The sequence below is a fragment of the Ascoidea rubescens genome, assembly GCF_001661345.1.
Source record: "Ascoidea rubescens DSM 1968 unplaced genomic scaffold ASCRUscaffold_7, whole genome shotgun sequence".
Lineage (NCBI taxonomy): Eukaryota > Fungi > Ascomycota > Saccharomycetes > Ascoideales > Ascoideaceae > Ascoidea > Ascoidea rubescens.
The window spans coordinates 423,839-441,517 of NW_017962919.1; the positions used below are offsets into that span (position 1 = coordinate 423,839).

The following is a 17,679-nucleotide window of genomic DNA, read 5'->3' on the forward strand; positions in this document are numbered from 1 at the left end:
CAGGCTCTGGGTCGAAGAGAATGTAACTGTTGCGCGATATGCCTGGGAACTTATCTGATATAGACTTTGATTCAGATTTCGAGTCAGATTTCGAGTCGAATTTGGTGTTTTCATCTCCTGGAGATAGCAGTCTTGCTGAAATGCTCCATAACAGTCCTCAAAAAAATGGAAGCAAGCAGAATGGAAGCAAAGGCAGCTTGGGATTTGGTACAGAAGAGACTGAACAAGGGGAACAGGTGGTGAAAGTGCAGATAAACTCAATTGATTCCTATCAGGCTGTTTCCACTTTTTTGGATAATTCTATCATCAATATCGATCCAAACAGTCTACAGAATTACAATATGAACAACAAAGATAATACCAGCTCTTATATCAACAAAACGCATGTATTGAAGTTCAATGTGGTTCCAGTGATAAGAATTTTTGGCTCTTTGAAAACTGGACACACTGTTTTAGTTCATATTCATGGAGTTTATCCTTATTTTTTTCTCGACTTCAAAAACATATTAGTCAGAGAAAATGTTTTGAAAAAGAAATATTCAGACAAAGAAAATTCAGACAAATACATCGACGATTCGTTGGATTTTATCAATGATAATTGCGACTACTTGAAAGATTTATTGGAAAGTCAAATAGAAATTGCTTACAAGAGAAATGAAAAAAAGAACAAGAAAAAACAGAATAATTTGAACCAGGATGAAGTGAATTTCTTGAATATGATTGGAAAAGATCCAAGTAAATATGATTTCACTCGAAATAATTATTTTAAATATAATTCCACAAAACAGAGAAAAAATTTCAAATATATCGCCGATGTTTCAGTGGTGAAATCAACTCCATTTTATGGCTATAATATTGGTTACAAGTTGTTTTATAAAGTTTCGTTATTATCCCCTGTTTATCATTCGAAATTGGTCAACATCATCAATGAAAATACCATCACCAGTCCTCTATTGAAGAATATTAAAATTTACGAGTCTCACATTCCTTATATTCTACAGTTTTTAACCGATTTTAATCTCTTTGGATGTTCTTGGCTAAACATAGACAAAAATTTGATATTTTTAAGAAACCCTATATTTAATATTAAAATAAGCCCCTCTGATAATGAAAAAGATAAACCTGAAAACCAAAATCAAAATCAAAATAATAATGCCAATGAAATTAGTGAAAATGATAATAATGATAATAGTGATGATAATGGCGATGATAATGGTGATCAAAATATAAAAGCTCACCACGGTTTAACAAATAAGGCTAAATTAAATAATGATATCATTAATTTAACTCGAAATTTAGTTAATCAAAACAATTCAAATGTTTTATTAAACATAAAAAGGATTGGAAGAACATTTTTAGAAATAGATATACCATGTCAGTCCATTTCTAATCGATCCAAGTTAAAGAAAAGGGATTTGCACCATGATTTTTTAGAGTATTTTCAGCATAAATATAATAAAGATTATGAAGCAAATTTTAAAGAAAAATATTTATCAAGTACAGATGAAATTATAAAAGATACAAATTACCAAAGAAAACTTCGAAATAAACCAAGTTTTGAACCTCAGCCCTCAATTGAAAGAGCCCTTAATATTAACGATAAAAATTTCACTGATTGGAGTTTACAAGCTGATTTAGATGATTTGTTTAGCTATATTTTAGACTCTTTAAAAGAAAAGAGTAAAAATAATAAAGATAAAAATGAAAATGAAAATGAGTTGTCATTTGAGAATTATATTACAAATATCAACAACTTTAATAATGTTAATGAAACTTTATTGAAGCATATAAAAACTCCTATGGAAATTTTAAATAAACTATTTCCAGTTTTGCCGAAAAATAAAGTTACTTTGCAAAAAATTAATGAAGAAACAAAAAATTCTTCATTTTTCGACAATGATGATTTTATCAACTTTAGTGATGACAATATTTATGATATTCCACTTAATAACAATCCCATAGGCAATTTTGATGGCAAAAACTTTACTTCTGACAATAATGTTGATAATGCTAAAACAAATAATGATAATAATAATAATAAGAAATTACCCGCAATCAATCAAAACTCATCTCATATTGATCGTAATACAAAAGGCATTTCAACAAAAAGCGAAAAGTTATTTACAAATGAAGGCTTTTTAGCAAACTCATCTCCAATGAAATTTGTGGATGGCACTGAAAAAAATAATAATTCTGGCTCCTACAAAAATGAAATCGAAATTGAGGATATTGATGTTTATTTCTCTCAACAAAAATCTAGAAATTTGAACAGTCAAGGATTAATGTCGCAAAGACCATTTTCTCAAGCTTTTCAAAGTTCTCTAAAATCTATAAGGTCTGATATATTTGATAGCACATTTTCATCCAAGACTTCATTTAGTGAAAACCCTTCTTACATAAATTATTTTGGTTTGAATTCAAATTCTAATTATTGTTACTCTTACATTGTTTTACAGCCAGATTCAGATGATATTATGGAATCATTTGAAAAAGAATATGATTTGCCAAAGATCGAGTATAATGATCCATTTTATAGCGCAAAAGAAGATATACTGAAGACATCTCATGTTTACGCAGGAAAGAAATATATCCTTAAATGTTCAGATAAAGATTGTTTGCCCGGTGTAAAAATTGGTGCTGGAATAAACTCGATATCGGAAATTCTTAGACGACAAGTTGAAAATCAAATTGCAAATTTCGAGAATCATTCAATCAAAAGAAAAATAAATATTAATAATTCTAAAATTTGGAAGTATGTTATTAAACCTCCAAGTTACAATGAAGTTGATGTGGATCAAATTGTACATGATACACATATCAAGAAAAGTAAAGAATTGTTATTGAAGAGAAAACAAAGGGCTAGTTTTTCTGATGAGAATACTGACGTTGACAGCGATGATAGTGAAAACAGTAGGTCTATTGAAGATCAAGAAGATATGGATTTGTCGTTGTTTTATTCCCAATACAGAAAAAAACGTAGAAGTCTGTTGTTTTCATCTCAAGTTGAACCGACAACTCAAAAAGTGAAGTTTGGATTTAAATATCAAACTCCTAAACATAAAATACAGAAGAAACCCAACCAATATAACCATTTGACTGTTTTTACAATTGAAATACATGTTAATGCAAGACCAGATTTTGTTCCAGATCCACTAGTTGATGAGATAACTGCAATATTTTGGAAATTTGAAGAAGAAACTATGCCCTTTGATTTGGGAATTTCTAACACTGGAATATTTTTGTTAGATTCTAAAAGACAAAACTTACTGACAAGTTTTTCGAGATTGACTACTATTCCAATTGGACATTATGAAGAACTTGAAATGCTCATAGAACTCGGCAATCTAGTTCAATTAGTGGATCCAGACATACTTGCAGGTTTTGAGGTTCATTCGTCATCATGGGGCTATGTAATTGAAAGAAGCAGAGCCATTTATCAATATGATTTATGTGAAGCTTTATCAAGGGTGAGCTCGAATTATAAGAATAAGGTCGGGGATAAATGGGGCTATACTCATGCTTCAGCATTCAAGATTACTGGTAGGCATATGATAAACATTTGGAGACATTTAAGGTCAATTTTTGACTTGCAAAAGTATTCGATTGAAAATATCACTTATCATGTTTTACATGAAAGAATAGCATATTATGATTGTCACACATTGACTAGTCTTTTTCATGGATTGCCAGGAGAAAAGGCTATTTTTCTAAATTACTGGCTAAAAAGGATTGAGATCAATTTAAAATTATTGCAGTCTTCAGATTTAATTTCAAGAACAGCAGAACAAGCAAGATTGGGAGGTATTGATTTTTATTCAGTTTTATACAGAGGATCTCAATATAAAGTTGAATCATTCATGGTTAGAATGTGCAAAGCAGAGAATTTTATGTTATATTCACCAAGTAAGAAACAAGTACAAAAACAAACAGCTCTAGATTGTATTCCATTGGTGATGGAGCCTGATTCTTCATATTTCAAGAGTCCGGTAGTTGTTTTGGATTTCCAATCATTATATCCATCAGTTATGATTGCATATAATTATTGTTATTCTACAATTTTGGGGAAGTTGCAAGGATTTGACGCAAAAAATGGTAACGAGATTGGTTGCATTAATCTTAAATTACCTGCTGGTTTATTAGAGTTGCTTGAAGATGATATAACCATATCGCCAAATGGGTATATGTTTGTCAAGCCGAATATCCGAAAATCGTTATTAGCGAAAATGTTGGAAGAATTATTGGAAAGTAGAATTATGGTTAAGGAGACTATGGATTTATTAAAAGATGACAGGGGGCTTTATAAGTTATTTTATAACAGGCAATTGGGATTAAAGTTAGTTGCAAATGTCACATATGGGTATACATCTGCCACATTTTCTGGTAGAATGCCATGCTCAGCAGTAGCGGATAGTATTGTGCAGACAGGAAGAGAGATATTGGAAAAATCTGTTGAATTTATTGAGAATAATGAGAAATGGAATGCCAAAGTTGTTTATGGGGATACAGATTCATTATTTGTTTGTTTAATGGGTAAATCAAAAGACGAGGCCTTTGAGATCGGGAGGGAAATAGCAGAATCGGTAACTAAACGCAATCCAAAACCCATAAAATTAAAATTTGAGAAGGTTTATTTTCCCAGCGTTTTAATTGCTAAAAAAAGATATGTTGGGTATTCTTATGAGTTTAAAGAACAGGTTGAACCCAAATTTGATGCCAAAGGAATTGAAACAGTTAGAAGAGATGGTACGCCAGCGCAGCAGAAAATATTAGAGAAAAGTTTGAGAATGTTATTTGAAGAACCTGATATTTCTAAAATTAAAAAGTACGTTCAAGAGCAGTTTTATAAAATAATTGTTGGGAAAGTTTCTATTAAAGATTTTTGTTTTGCCAAAGAAGTTAAGATTGGGTCATATAAAGATGTTCGATACATGCCTGCAGGAGCAGCATTAATAGCTGAGAAAATGGAAGAAGATGATAGATTGGAGCCACAATATAAAGAAAGAGTTCCATATTTGATAAGAAAAGGTAAGAAAGGAGAAATATTGAGAAAACGAGCAATATCACCAGAAGAGTTTATTAATAATCCGAACAAATATGAATTAGATTATGACTATTATATTCGAAAGAATATTATTCCACCGTTAGAGAGGGTGTTTAATTTGATTGGTGTTAATGTATTAAGATGGTATGAAGATATGCCGAAATTTGGTAATGGGATAATTGAGAATAATAAGGAGATTGAAAAAGGAGGACTAAATAAATATATCAAGAAGAATAATTGTTTTATTTGTTATAAAAATGAGATTTTAAAGGATTTTATTTGTTTTAATTGTTATTTTGATAAAAGGAATACGGTGGTTAAGATAATTGATAAGATAAAAAAAGTTGAGGAGAAAAATTATAAGATCAAGACAATTTGCAAAAATTGTTCATTGAATGGTAAGAGTAATTATAGCAATGACATTGATAGGATAATGTGTTGCAATCAAGATTGTTCAATTTATTATCAACGAAAGAAAAGTGAGTTGAAAATGGAAGATCTAAATCGAAAAGAGAGGTTAGTTAAGCAGTTGTTAGATTTTTAGATTTTTTTTAGATTTTTAGGCTTTTGTTAAGCTTTTAGGCTTTTAGATGGGCTTTTGGAGTGTGACAAAAATGTAGCAAAAGACTTTTAAAAAGTAGATGCAAATGCGACTCAGATAAGCCAGATTAAAATGGACTGAATACAATCGGCTGAACAGAATGGGCTGAATGAAATGAATTGCAATTAATAGAAGTAGATTCAATTGATTGGAGATGCTGTTCGGTGTTAAGCGTGTAATTGGAGGAAGAATTTAAGGTTTCGGGGTGCAGTGATTGAAGCTGAAAAATGAAAATAAAAAACCAGCAAAATAAAGTTTCAGATTTGAAATGACGAAATTTGTTATCAGGAGTGGTTTAATTCTTCTTTGTGTATTTTTGGAATAATCTTGGAAGAATCTTGGTGTTTTCTTGGTATTCCTTGGAATATTCTTGGTGGGTTTTTGTTGTCCTTGCCCTTGTTTTTTCTTGTAATACGAGCAAAAAAACTGGTAGATTTTTTCATTTGTACTGGACTGAAAAATGAGTTGATTTATTTAGATAACAAAATTAAGTTTGAGACAAATATAGAAAAGAATGCACTTGAAGAGGAATTTGAGAGTAAGAATAATCCAAGTAAGGTGAAAAAAAGAGAGAAAAAGGAACCAAGAGAAAAGAATAAAAACAATACACAAATTCGAAGGAAGTTAAGTATAAGAAATAAAGAATACGAAGAATGAAAATAGAAATAAAAATAGCAATAAAAATAAAGAATCAATAAAAAAAAACCAGTGAGAAAAAAGCATAATCTATAGTAATATTACAATTGATGATATTGATAAAATAGTAAACACAGTAAAATAATGTAATGAGCTAGCATCAAATGGAGAGACTAAATGCATTGCTTTGGCTTCGCTTGAAGATGATTGAGAAGAGGTGACATTGTCTGAATCTTCAGTGGTCGTTTCCTCTTCATCGTCGTTTGAGGCTGTTGAAGATTGAGATCTGGTGGAAGAAGTGGAATTTCTTGCAGTTGATGTCGATAGACTTTCATCAGTACCACCAACTAAACTAGCAAATTCCACCTTAGCCTTTTGCACTCTTCCTAGGACTTCACCATTTTCAGCTTCGATTGAATCGTAATCACCCGAGGTATCTTTGTAAGTGTAAGAGTCACCGGTGGAGTAGTCTGTGATAACAAATCTTTGAATGTAGAAGTGGAAAGGCAATTCGTCGTAGTCAGTTAAACCACCAGCCCACAGAATAGTACCTTCGGCGTTGTCAGAATCACCACCAGCCCATAAACCAATAAATAATCTGGAGGGGGTTTGTGGGAAACCATCAGAAGTGTTGTTGTAAAGGACTTTGGCTTTAATGCCGTCAATGTACCAGATGATTCTTTCGTTATCCCAATCTATGGTATAATTGTGGAATTCTTCTCTTGGGTCTTGCATTTGATACAAAGTTGATCTGTTCCAAAAAGTGGTATTGCCTTGATGAAAAAAATTCAAGCAAACCTCATAAGCATTACCACCAAACCATTCAATATCGATTTCATCCTCACAGTCACTTTGCAAGTAAACGGTTGAGATGATACCCTGTCCCGGCGAGGCCTTTGCGATGACTTCAAATTTTCCAAAGAGAATATACTCATTGGAGACTAAAGAAGGGTTATCAAAACGCTTATTGATAGACAAGACTAAGCCATCATCAGTGTAGTTGATTGTGCCTGCCTGAGAAGAGGTTGAGTAAACAGAGAAAAAATCAGACACTGAAGAATTGGAGGTAAAATTTGTTTCATAGGACTTTGCCAAAGCAGGATTTGGGTCGCACTCATCAGTGGTATTTAACGGATTACAGATATCCAAGTACGAATAAACGGGAGCGAGAAATAAAAGAAATAACGAGAGAAAGGATAGAAAGCTGAGCATCTTTGTGGGCAAAAGAACGAAGGCACAGAAAGATAAACGAGAGAGAGACTGTAAAAAACAAACAAGATCGTAGATGGAGAAAAAAAAAGAACTAAACAGATGGAAATCAAGCAAAATACGCTATTTATATGTGATGATTTACAGACAATAAACACTCTCCGATGATAAGTGAAAGAAGCGTAAGATGTTATGCTCCATGAGAATGTTATACAGCAGTATTTTGCGTGCTGCACAGCGACGCAAGCGATGCGATTGGCGGACAAAAACACTATCCGTTTTTATTGCAATGGCTGTGCTGGGCCAATTGCAGGAAGCCGCGCCGAGAACACAGCAAGCCAACGGGTCTTGGCGGCACCGCGCACGTCAAAGTGATTACAGTGCATGTACGCGCATCCTATAAATAGTACCGCAGCATCCAGCTGTGTGTTGCAGCTAAGCCCGCACAATACGCGCGATGTTCAATCGCTGCGGTTAGGGCTGCGAGTCGGCACGCGCGTCGCCTCTTGCATGTCGGCTAGCCCCGTACCATCGGTGGGGATCTAGTTTTTTACACGTCGCGCCAGCCGTGTGGATCTTATTAACAGTCACATTCAAGTCGTCCCAAACAGTATATCACGTGCGCTTTCTTTTTGCAGCCAATGTCTTTTCGAGTTGCTTTCAACAGCTCCAACAAAAGCAGCAAAAGTAGCTTCACCAGAAGAAGAGCACTCAGCAGAAACACCAGACAGCGCAGCAGATATTGCTATTGCTCACACACCATTGCTAGACATATCCTCTTGCCATTGCTTTTCTCCTCTACAACTCCACAACTCCACAATGTCTGCTGAAGAAGAGTCCATTTTCCGTATGTTTTCATCTTCATTTGGCTCTTTGACCACCATTGACTCAAGCACAAACTAACATTCAATCCCACCATCTCTTTTGCTATTGCTCTATTGTTAATTTTTGACTAATGTAGGTTCTGCGGAAATGTCATTGATCCAATTGTATATTCCCAATGAGATATCAAGGGAAACTGTTTATTCCTTGGGAAGTCTGGGCTTGATTCAATTTAACGATTTAAACAAAAAAATCAACTCCTTTCAAAGAAATTTCATAAAGGAAATCAGAAAACTAGATGAAGTTGAAAGACAATATAGATTCTTTAAATCCAAACTAGACTCTAAAAGTATTTCACTAATCGATGACCAATACCAGTTGGATGCCAATCCCATCGATACCTTCAATATTATAAAAGAAAGTGAAATCGATACCTATATCGAAAATGCGACTTTTTTAGAAAAAAGGTTGATCCAATTAATTGACTCTTCGGAATCCTTACAGTTTAAAAAAATGAAATTGGAAGAATTAAGATACGTTCTCTCAAATTCTGCCACTTTCTTGGACAGAAAGGAAACCACTGCTAACTTTCAAAGAAACTCAATCATCTCATTTAACGATCTACAAAATTCTACAAACAATTTATCCAACCCTCCAGATTTTGATGACCATTACGATATCGATGATAATATTCAATTCATCACTGGCGTCATTCCCAGAGAAAATTTCGTTTTTTTGCAGCAAATTCTTTGGAGAACTCTCAGAGGTAATTTAATCCTCAACTCAATAGAAATTGAGTCTCCAATTTATGATCCTGTCTCTAAAAAATTCATCTCGAAAAACTTTTTTATCATTTTTTCTCATGGTAATTTGATCTTAAATAAAATTAAAAAAATTTGTGAAAGTTTAAGCTCAAACCTATACGTTATTCAATTTGATAAGGTAAAGAGATCTTCAACTTTCTTGGAAACTAACCAAAACTTAAATGATCTAAATTTAGTGCTCAACCAAACTGTTCAAACTTTAGACACTGAATTAATCGCCATCTCAAAAGTCCTCACTGGTTGGTCTCAAACTATTAAAAAGGAAAAATCAATTTATAAAATCTTAAACCTATTCAACTATGATGTTAATAGGAAAACGCTTATAGCTGAAGGCTGGGTACCAACAAATCAACTTCTAAACATTAAATCAATTTTAAAAAAAATCACTGATTCCTCCGGTTCAAGTGATATCCTAATCATCTTGAATGTCTTATCAACAAATAAGACTCCCCCTACTTATCACAAGACAAATAAATTCACAAATGCTTTTCAAAATATCTGTGATGCTTATGGTGTAGCCACCTACAGAGAAGTTAACCCTGGTTTACCAACAATTATTACTTTTCCCTTTATGTTTGCTATCATGTTTGGTGATTTAGGTCATGGCTTTTTACTATTCTTAGCTGCTTTGCCCTTTATAATCAATGAAAAAAAAATTTCCCAAATGAAAAGAGATGATATGTTTGATATGGCTTTTTCTGGTAGATACATCATTTTATTAATGGGTATCTTTTCAATGTACACTGGTTTGATGTATAACGATATTTTCAGTCTTTCAATGACTTTCTTTAAATCAGGTTGGAAATGGCCAGAACATTTTGAAGTCGGTGAATCAATCGAAGCAACTCAAACTGGTGTTTACTTTTGGGGTGTAGACTCCATTTGGCATGGTTCTGATAATGCTTTATTATTCTTAAACTCCTATAAAATGAAATTGTCTATTATAATGGGTTTCATTCACATGGCTTATTCATACATGTTTTCTTTAGTAAATTATATTCATTTTAAATCTGTCATTGATATTGTTGGTAATTTCATACCTGGTTTATTGTTCATGTGGAGTATTTTTGGTTATTTAACTATTTGTATTGTCTATAAATGGACCATTGACTGGGTTGAAATTGAAAAACCTGCGCCAAGTTTATTAAATATGTTGATCTCAATGTTCTTATCTCCCGGACAAATTGATCAACCTTTATACGATGGTCAAAAACAACTCCAAGTTTTCCTTCTAATTATTGCTTTAATTTGTATTCCTTGTCTTTTGGCTGTCAAACCTCTATATTTGAAAAGAAAAATTGATCAAAAGACCCAATATCAAACAATTGAAGATGCTTCTCCAATCGTGTCTTCTGACACCCATATTGGCAATGAAAATTATGATAACGACGTTGAAAATCACAATGGTGAAGAAGATGATGAAGATAGTGAGCATGGAGATCATGATGAAAATTTCGGTGATATCATGATTCACCAAGTTATTCATACAATTGAATTTTGTCTTAATTGCGTTTCACATACTGCTTCTTATTTGCGTTTATGGGCTTTATCGTTGGCTCATGCTCAACTTTCTCAAGTTTTATACACAATGACATTAGCTAATTCTTTTGAAATGAAAGGTTTTTTGGGAGTGTTTATGACATTTTTCTTGTTCTCCATGTGGTTTGTCTTAACAGTATGTGTCCTAGTTGTTATGGAAGGAACTTCAGCTATGTTACATAGTTTAAGATTGCATTGGGTTGAAAGTATGAGTAAATTTTTCGAAGGTGAAGGTTATGCTTATGAACCGTATTCTTTCGATACTATTTTACAAGAGGAAATTTAAAGTTCAGTTGAATTTGAGAACTTGAAATAATTCAATTGAAAAGATTAAAACAAAAGCTCTTAAATATCACCAAAAAATAAACAAAAAAACAAGACAAAAAACAAGACAAAAAACAAAAGGCTAAAAATTAAAAACGAAACATGATCAACCTTCCTATTTACTACCTTAATTTTATGGTTTAATTCTTGTCAAAGATTAAAACATTAAAACTATTTTGGTTTCCGGTAAATCCCTTTCAAAATATTTTTTAAACAATAAAAAGAATTAACGTTTTCCGACTCTAATTACATTTTATTTACATTTTTTTGAAAAGTATTTAGTTTAATTGATTTTTTTTATATACTATCAATCTACATTTATTATTCATTTCTTTTTGTTGAGATTCGGTACACGTGATTAAAATTCAGTAAGCATATATAGATTAGTTCTCTCTCGTGTATCCCTTTTTCGTAAAAAAAATAGAGGATAAGTTTAAATTAAGATAATTTAAAAAGGTGACAATAAGGAACAGACCGTAAGACTTATAGAGTAGCAAGTATGGCTTATTTCCAAGGGGAAACGAACTTTCCAGACGTCACGTTACCCACCTTAAATAGGGTAGAATCCGAAGACTTTTACTATAACACGGCGGGTAACTCCTCAATTTTTTTGTAGTTTTTTTTGATTGGTGTTGAAAAGTTTAACATGTTAAAACAGACTACCTCCATATTTTTGACATTTATTACTGCATTGAAAAGATTTGAGCATGAATATTGGAGACAGAAGAAGAATAATTGGACCAGTCAATGCAAGGGCTCTATACTTTGAAAACTCAAAACCAAAAGAATCAATACATCATACTAGAAAGAAAAATAATGAAATCAGACCTTTTTTCATACAAACTGGTCTTTTAACCAATCCAAATGGATCGGCTTATTTGGAAATAGATAATACATTAATATTAGTATCTATCTTTGGACCAAGACCCATAAAAGGTCCATTTATGAACAAGGCTTGTTTCCAGGTTGAAACAAAATTTTTACCATATGTTAATCAGCCAAATTATTTGAGCAAGGCTTACTTATTCAATACTAATAATAATGCGACTGAAGAGGATGTAAATATTAGAAGAAATTTGGATATTACTGGCGGCAGTTATAGCTCTTACTCAAATATTGAGCAAAAAATCTCAAGTTATATTCACTCAGCTTTTTTGCCTTCGATAATTTTAGAAAAATATCCTAAATCCACAATTGATGTTTTTATTATAGTTTTGTCAGCTAATGTTGAGGATAATGTATTATCATTGATATCGGGAATATCTAACTGCTGTTCTTTAGCTTTAGTTGATTCGGGAATTGAATTAAACGATATTATATCAACTGGTATTTCAAGAATATTGAAAGATAATACGGTAATATTAGATCCAACTACAATTCATAACAAAGATATTACTGATGATGGCAAATATGTGGATGCTGTGATTAGTTTTATGAATTGCAAAAATGATCAAATTGTTGGATTTTTGACGGATGGGAACTTGAATATAGACAATTCATTGATAGAAGCTTTAATCAACAATTCAAACAGAATGGCCAAACAAATTAGGGCAAACATTGATGTATATTTGATCGATCAAATAAGTTCCAACTAAATCTAGAAGTACTTTAATCAGATAACTATCGATATACTAAATATACATTTTTTTTTCAAAAACTCGCTGGTTCTTTCGTTTTGTGGCACTTTTTCCTCCACGGAAAAACTATATGTATGTTCATTTCTATATATGTATTATACGCGTCTCTAGGCATACATATACCTGTTTTATATTGATTTTTTCCGAATGGTTCAGATTTTTTCCGAGTGCAATTTCAACTCAGAAATCAATTCATTGATTTTGGATATTTTCAATTCAAATCCACTTATTTTGTTTCTATTTCTTTGTTTAAGCTCTTCAGACACTTTAGTTTCGTAATCTTTGCCATTGATAAGCTTTTCAACTGCTTCTTTTTGTTTAGCTACTTTAGCTAGTTTTTTCTCGTTTTTGTTGATTTCTTTCTCTACTTCAATCACACCTTTGATTAAACATTTAATTTCATAGTCTTTGAAATTTTTAATGATAAAGTGATTATCAATAATATCACTACTACTTTCATTAATAAATATTTTGGATACATTTTTAGATAAAACCGATTCAATTATTGATTTTTCTTGAACTAATAAATCTGATGTTTCTTCATTCGAAGAATTAATGTATATAACTCCAGTCTTGTTGTTGTTTATGTTAAAATGAGATAATATTTTTTTGGATTCAAGAACAAGATCAACAATTTTGCTGAATTTAATAGCTTCCTTTTGATACTTTTCTCCTTTTCCAATAAATTTAGCTTTAAAGATAGTTACGCCATCAGTGTTATCATTTATCAATCTTTGAAATAATTCTTCAGAAACTATTGGAATTAATGGAAATAAAACTTTCAAAAAGTCATTCAAAACAACAAAAGTCGTTTTGCGCACCGATTCTATAATATAATCACTGGAATCTCTTAGCAAATAATTAGTTAGATTCAAAAAAAATTCAAATTCGCTATTTAAAAAATCTTTAATCTTTAAAATCATATTTTTAATATTATAAAGATTAGCACGACAATAATTAACCAACTCATTTAATTTGGATAACATCCATTTTTCGGCTAGAGTTAATCCCTTATCTTCTATATCAGTAGAATCAAAAGAATATTTGAAATTCTCACCTAGGTTTAATATGGATTTTTTGATTGCTTGATATAACTTGGAAATAAATCTATTTTCAGTTTCTACAGCAATTAAACTCTTAAAAACAATTTCTTTGTCATCTTTTTCATTAAAATCATTAAAATTTACATATGATAATAAATATAATCGCAATGCATCACTTCCATTTTCTGACACACCATTTGGATAACTTTTTTCATAACTTTTTTCATTTTTTGTAACATCAGTGTTAGATAATGTTATAGTTTTGAGTTCTTCTTTTAATTTTGATAGACTACTTCCCTTTATGATATTAACGTAATTAAAATTATTTCCTAATTTTTTAGACAATTTTCTTTTGTTATAGTCACTGACCACAGGGGTAATGATTAATTCATCAAATGGCATTTTTCCAGTTAAGTTTAAACTGATTAAAATAGATGGAATAAACGACCAATCGGAGTTTGAAGTAATGAATCTGGAAAAACTTTTAAATTCAGATATCAAGTTGTTGATATCATTGGATGATTTATGCCAAAAGTTTGAAATCAATGAATACAAGTTCAATGAAAACCAGGACTCAACAATATCTTCATCTTGTACAATATCGAATGCTTGATTTGGAAATCTGGACTTGGCCTTAAGAATAGCTTCATCAAACGAATTGGCAACAACCCAGTTATTTTCATCATTGCTATCAACATTATTGTCTGCTTTGAGTTTAACTAAATAAGTTGGTGATTGATGACCCCAGGAGTTATAATGACTTGTAATACATAAATCGGAGTTGTTACTTGGATCAATATTATTCTCAATTTCTGATAACTTATTGACTAGTTCTCTTTTATAAAGCAATGGAGTGATTAAAAGGCTATTATTGTTATTAATTTCATCAATTAACTTTGAAATTGAAACCAAATCTTTCGTTTTTAAATACCAAAATGAGTGCAATCGTTTTTCAATAACATCATTAGTTCTTGAGCAAATTTGGATTCTCATTGGATTATCTTCTTGTTTGATTAAAGAATTGTTTTCTTTTAAAAACTCAATGATTTTAGTTCTTGCATCTAATCTTTTCATTCCTTTCCAATTCTGTCCACAATTTTCATTTAGTGTTCCATCTCTATTGAAAATTTGGACAAATTTCACATTATGTAGTTTGCTGATTTTATAATCTTTAATATTATTTGAGGGTGCCAATCTGACAGCACCAGTTCCAAATGAAATATCGACCATTTCCGTATCCAAAATAATAGGTAGCTTTTCATCAGTTAATGGATTTATTGCAAATTGGTTTTGTTGTAAATGTTTATAACGATCATCGTCTGGATGAATTAAGACTGCGACATCTGCAAAAATAGTTTCGGGTTTGGTTGTTGCAATAATTAATTTCTCATTTGTTGGCGAGTTGAAAATTGGATAAACAATATAATTAATAATACCAAATTCTATTGGGGTGTCATAACCTGGAACATCCATAAGTGTTCTGCCTTTAATATTGATATATTTGATATGAGACTCTGAGGTTGAGTCATTTAAATAGTAAGACCAGTTAATCATATCTGATTTTTTATAAATCAAACCCTTTTCATACAATTTGACAAAAAGATTATTAACCAAATTAATGTATTTTGGATTTAAGAATTCAATGGGGTTTTCTTTTAGATTGTTGTTGATTGAAATACCAAGATCAAATAATTGAGAGGCAATTCTAGATTTATTAGAATTGTACCAAGTTATGAAAAAATCATTGAATTGAGATGAATTTTGATTGTTTTTAATTAATTTTTCATTTTCATAATATTTTTGTTCAATTACATTTTGAATATCGATTCCTGAATGATTAAAACCAACAATTGGCAATTTTGAGTCTGGCTCTAAAGATTTGTAGAAAAAATCCTGAATAATCAAATTCAAAGCATTACCCAAGTGCAAAAAACTGGTAGTCTTTAAAGGATTGACCAAAATCGAACTCAGATTATCATTGTCATTGTCATTGCCATTGTTGGCGCTAGAACTGAAAAAATTATTCTTTAACCACCAGCTGAACCAAGAGAGCTCAACATTTTTTGAAATATAGGATTTAAAAGACAGATGGTTGAAATCTGGTAGAATCTTTTTCATTCCTGGAACTGTTGGATCATCGTAATCAAAAGACACATTATTTAATTGTTTTGCCTTTGGGGCATTTTTGATTTGTTTGTCCTTTTTATCTTTTTTGTCCTTCTTAGCTTTTTTGTCTTTTTTATTGGATTTTCTTTTCAATTCAGATTGAACATTGATATCAGATCCCATTTTCTAACGATATACAAAGCTTTGATGAATAGTGGACAAATAATGAGTGAGAAAGTGAATAGTGCTGTGGAATAAGAAAACCTTCAGATGAGATGAAATTTTCAATGTTTCCAACTCTTTGTATAAAACAACCAATGGCACATTTTCGATTGTGGAAAAATATACTCAGATTATAGCTACAATTACAAGATAAAGTAAAGACATAAGAGATAATTACTGAAACTAAAAACAAAACAGTAAGATTAAAAATACATAATATCTAATGACACTCATTATTGAGATTGAATTGATTATAGAAGATTTCAAGTAACATAATTATTAGTTATATATAAAATTAAATAGATGATATAAGTATAATAAATTAAATTAAATGAAAGTTTCATAGGAGGCAGGAGCTAAGGTTTCTGGAACATTACCTTTGGTGGAAATGATTCTTGCTTCTCTTGGTTTAGCTGGTTGTCTTTTCAATTGAACTGAAACACCTTTGGCTTTGGCCTCAGTTCTTTTTGCAGCGTTTTCTTTGACTCTATTCAAAAATTCTTGACGACATTTGGAGTGTTTAACATGTTCGACTCTTAAGTTAATTCTTTTTTCGAGGTAACGATAACCAACGATTTTGTTAACAATTACACCAACTGAAGACTTGGTAACGTTGTAAACAATACCAGTTTTACCATGGTAGTATTTGTGTGGCATACCCTTTTGGATAGAACCGTTAGCCTTGATATCAACAATATCACCTACTTTGTAGACCTTCAAGTAGGTTGATAATGGAAGAGCACCATGTTTCTTGTAATCTCTGGCGAAGGCGTAACGAGTACGAGATCTATAACCGTGACTGTAAAAATTTGTTAGTTAATCTTTGGTTCAATTGCCTGTGGATGGAATCCAATATACAATATCTACCAGGTCTAATTGAGTGCCGTGCTACTTTTCAGCAAATTTTAAGGATTTTCACTGGATTTGATTTAATGCGATGAAGGACATCGATGATTTCATGTTCATTTTCTCAGAATTTTCATGTTCCGTATTCTACTATTGAAATTTTAATGGGAACTTCAAAACATTGCTGGAACAATTTTATTTTTAAAATTTTTCTATTATTTTGTGCTTTGATCTTCGACTCTGTTGATAATTATTCAATTTAAACTATTATACTAGACTCTAGTAATATTTTATTTATATTCAAAAAAAAAAGAAGCTCTGGTAATTAATTCTTTTGGTAATTAATTCTTTTGATAATTAATTCTTTTGATAATTAATTCTTTTGATAATTAATTCTTTTGGTAATTAACAGTTAATGTATTTAACTTTTTTTACTTTTCACTGCTGCAAATTAAAATTAATTTTCTAAAATATTCAATATGCTTAATCACAAAAAATTTGAATTACAATCTCAACAAGTAAACATTTTTCAAGATAAAATCGATGATATTCATTATACAATGGCCAATATTCGATCTAACTAATTTTTGATTGAAAAGATGAACTGATTGCGAGACTAGCATTGACGGTAATTATAATTCTGATATCTGATCTTATAGCCTCGACATAGACAACATAGATAATGGAGCAGTATGGACATACCTTTTACCCATTTTTGATTATTATTGATAAACTGTTCCTTTTTCTACCTTGGTTTTAGTTGAAAGAGAGTATAATATAAGAGTGTTACTGTTTTCCCTCTGTGTGCTCTGCTGAAATTTGAATATAC

The 17,679-nt window shown here is 31.2% G+C and overlaps 6 protein-coding genes across 6 annotated transcripts; 3 read left to right on the forward strand and 3 right to left on the reverse strand.

Annotated features, from left to right (window-relative positions):
• Positions 1 to 392: 392 nt before the first annotated feature.
• REV3 (DNA-directed DNA polymerase) lies at positions 393 to 5,564 on the forward strand (the record flags this gene model as incomplete). The annotated part of the gene is made up of 7 exons (XM_020189411.1): positions 393 to 577; positions 737 to 1,167; positions 1,300 to 1,620; positions 1,696 to 2,165; positions 2,457 to 2,613; positions 2,677 to 2,836; positions 2,984 to 5,564. Coding segments are annotated over 7 exons (4,305 nt in total), but the record flags the coding sequence as incomplete, so codon positions are not given.
• Positions 5,565 to 6,368: 804 nt separating this feature from the next.
• Positions 6,369 to 7,490, reverse strand: ASCRUDRAFT_8324 (glycoside hydrolase family 16 protein; the record flags this gene model as incomplete). The annotated part of the gene is made up of 1 exon (XM_020194832.1): positions 6,369 to 7,490. The coding sequence occupies one exon, from the start codon at positions 7,488 to 7,490 to the stop codon at positions 6,369 to 6,371; it is 1,122 nt and encodes a 373-aa protein (XP_020047028.1).
• Positions 7,491 to 8,182: 692 nt separating this feature from the next.
• VPH1 (H(+)-transporting V0 sector ATPase subunit a) lies at positions 8,183 to 11,339 on the forward strand. The gene is made up of 2 exons (XM_020193333.1): positions 8,183 to 8,334; positions 8,449 to 11,339. Exons 1-2 carry the CDS (start codon positions 8,307 to 8,309, stop codon positions 10,956 to 10,958), a joined length of 2,538 nt encoding a protein of 845 aa, XP_020047029.1. The 5' UTR covers positions 8,183 to 8,306; the 3' UTR covers positions 10,959 to 11,339.
• Positions 11,340 to 11,665: 326 nt separating this feature from the next.
• On the forward strand, positions 11,666 to 12,795 carry MTR3 (exosome non-catalytic core subunit MTR3). The gene has a single exon (XM_020193334.1). It carries the CDS (start codon positions 11,704 to 11,706, stop codon positions 12,589 to 12,591), a length of 888 nt encoding a protein of 295 aa, XP_020047030.1. The 5' UTR covers positions 11,666 to 11,703; the 3' UTR covers positions 12,592 to 12,795.
• ASCRUDRAFT_8327 (uncharacterized protein) lies at positions 12,786 to 15,965 on the reverse strand (the record flags this gene model as incomplete). The annotated part of the gene is made up of 1 exon (XM_020194836.1): positions 12,786 to 15,965. One exon carries the CDS (start codon positions 15,963 to 15,965, stop codon positions 12,786 to 12,788), a length of 3,180 nt encoding a protein of 1,059 aa, XP_020047031.1.
• Positions 15,966 to 16,183: 218 nt separating this feature from the next.
• On the reverse strand, positions 16,184 to 17,639 carry ASCRUDRAFT_76099 (60S ribosomal protein eL21). Its single transcript, XM_020193335.1, has 2 exons — positions 17,553 to 17,639; positions 16,184 to 16,803 (listed from the first exon to the last, which is right to left on the reverse strand). The coding sequence occupies exons 1-2, from the start codon at positions 17,561 to 17,563 to the stop codon at positions 16,332 to 16,334; spliced, it is 483 nt and encodes a 160-aa protein (XP_020047032.1). The 5' UTR covers positions 17,564 to 17,639; the 3' UTR covers positions 16,184 to 16,331.
• Positions 17,640 to 17,679: the final 40 nt, after the last annotated feature.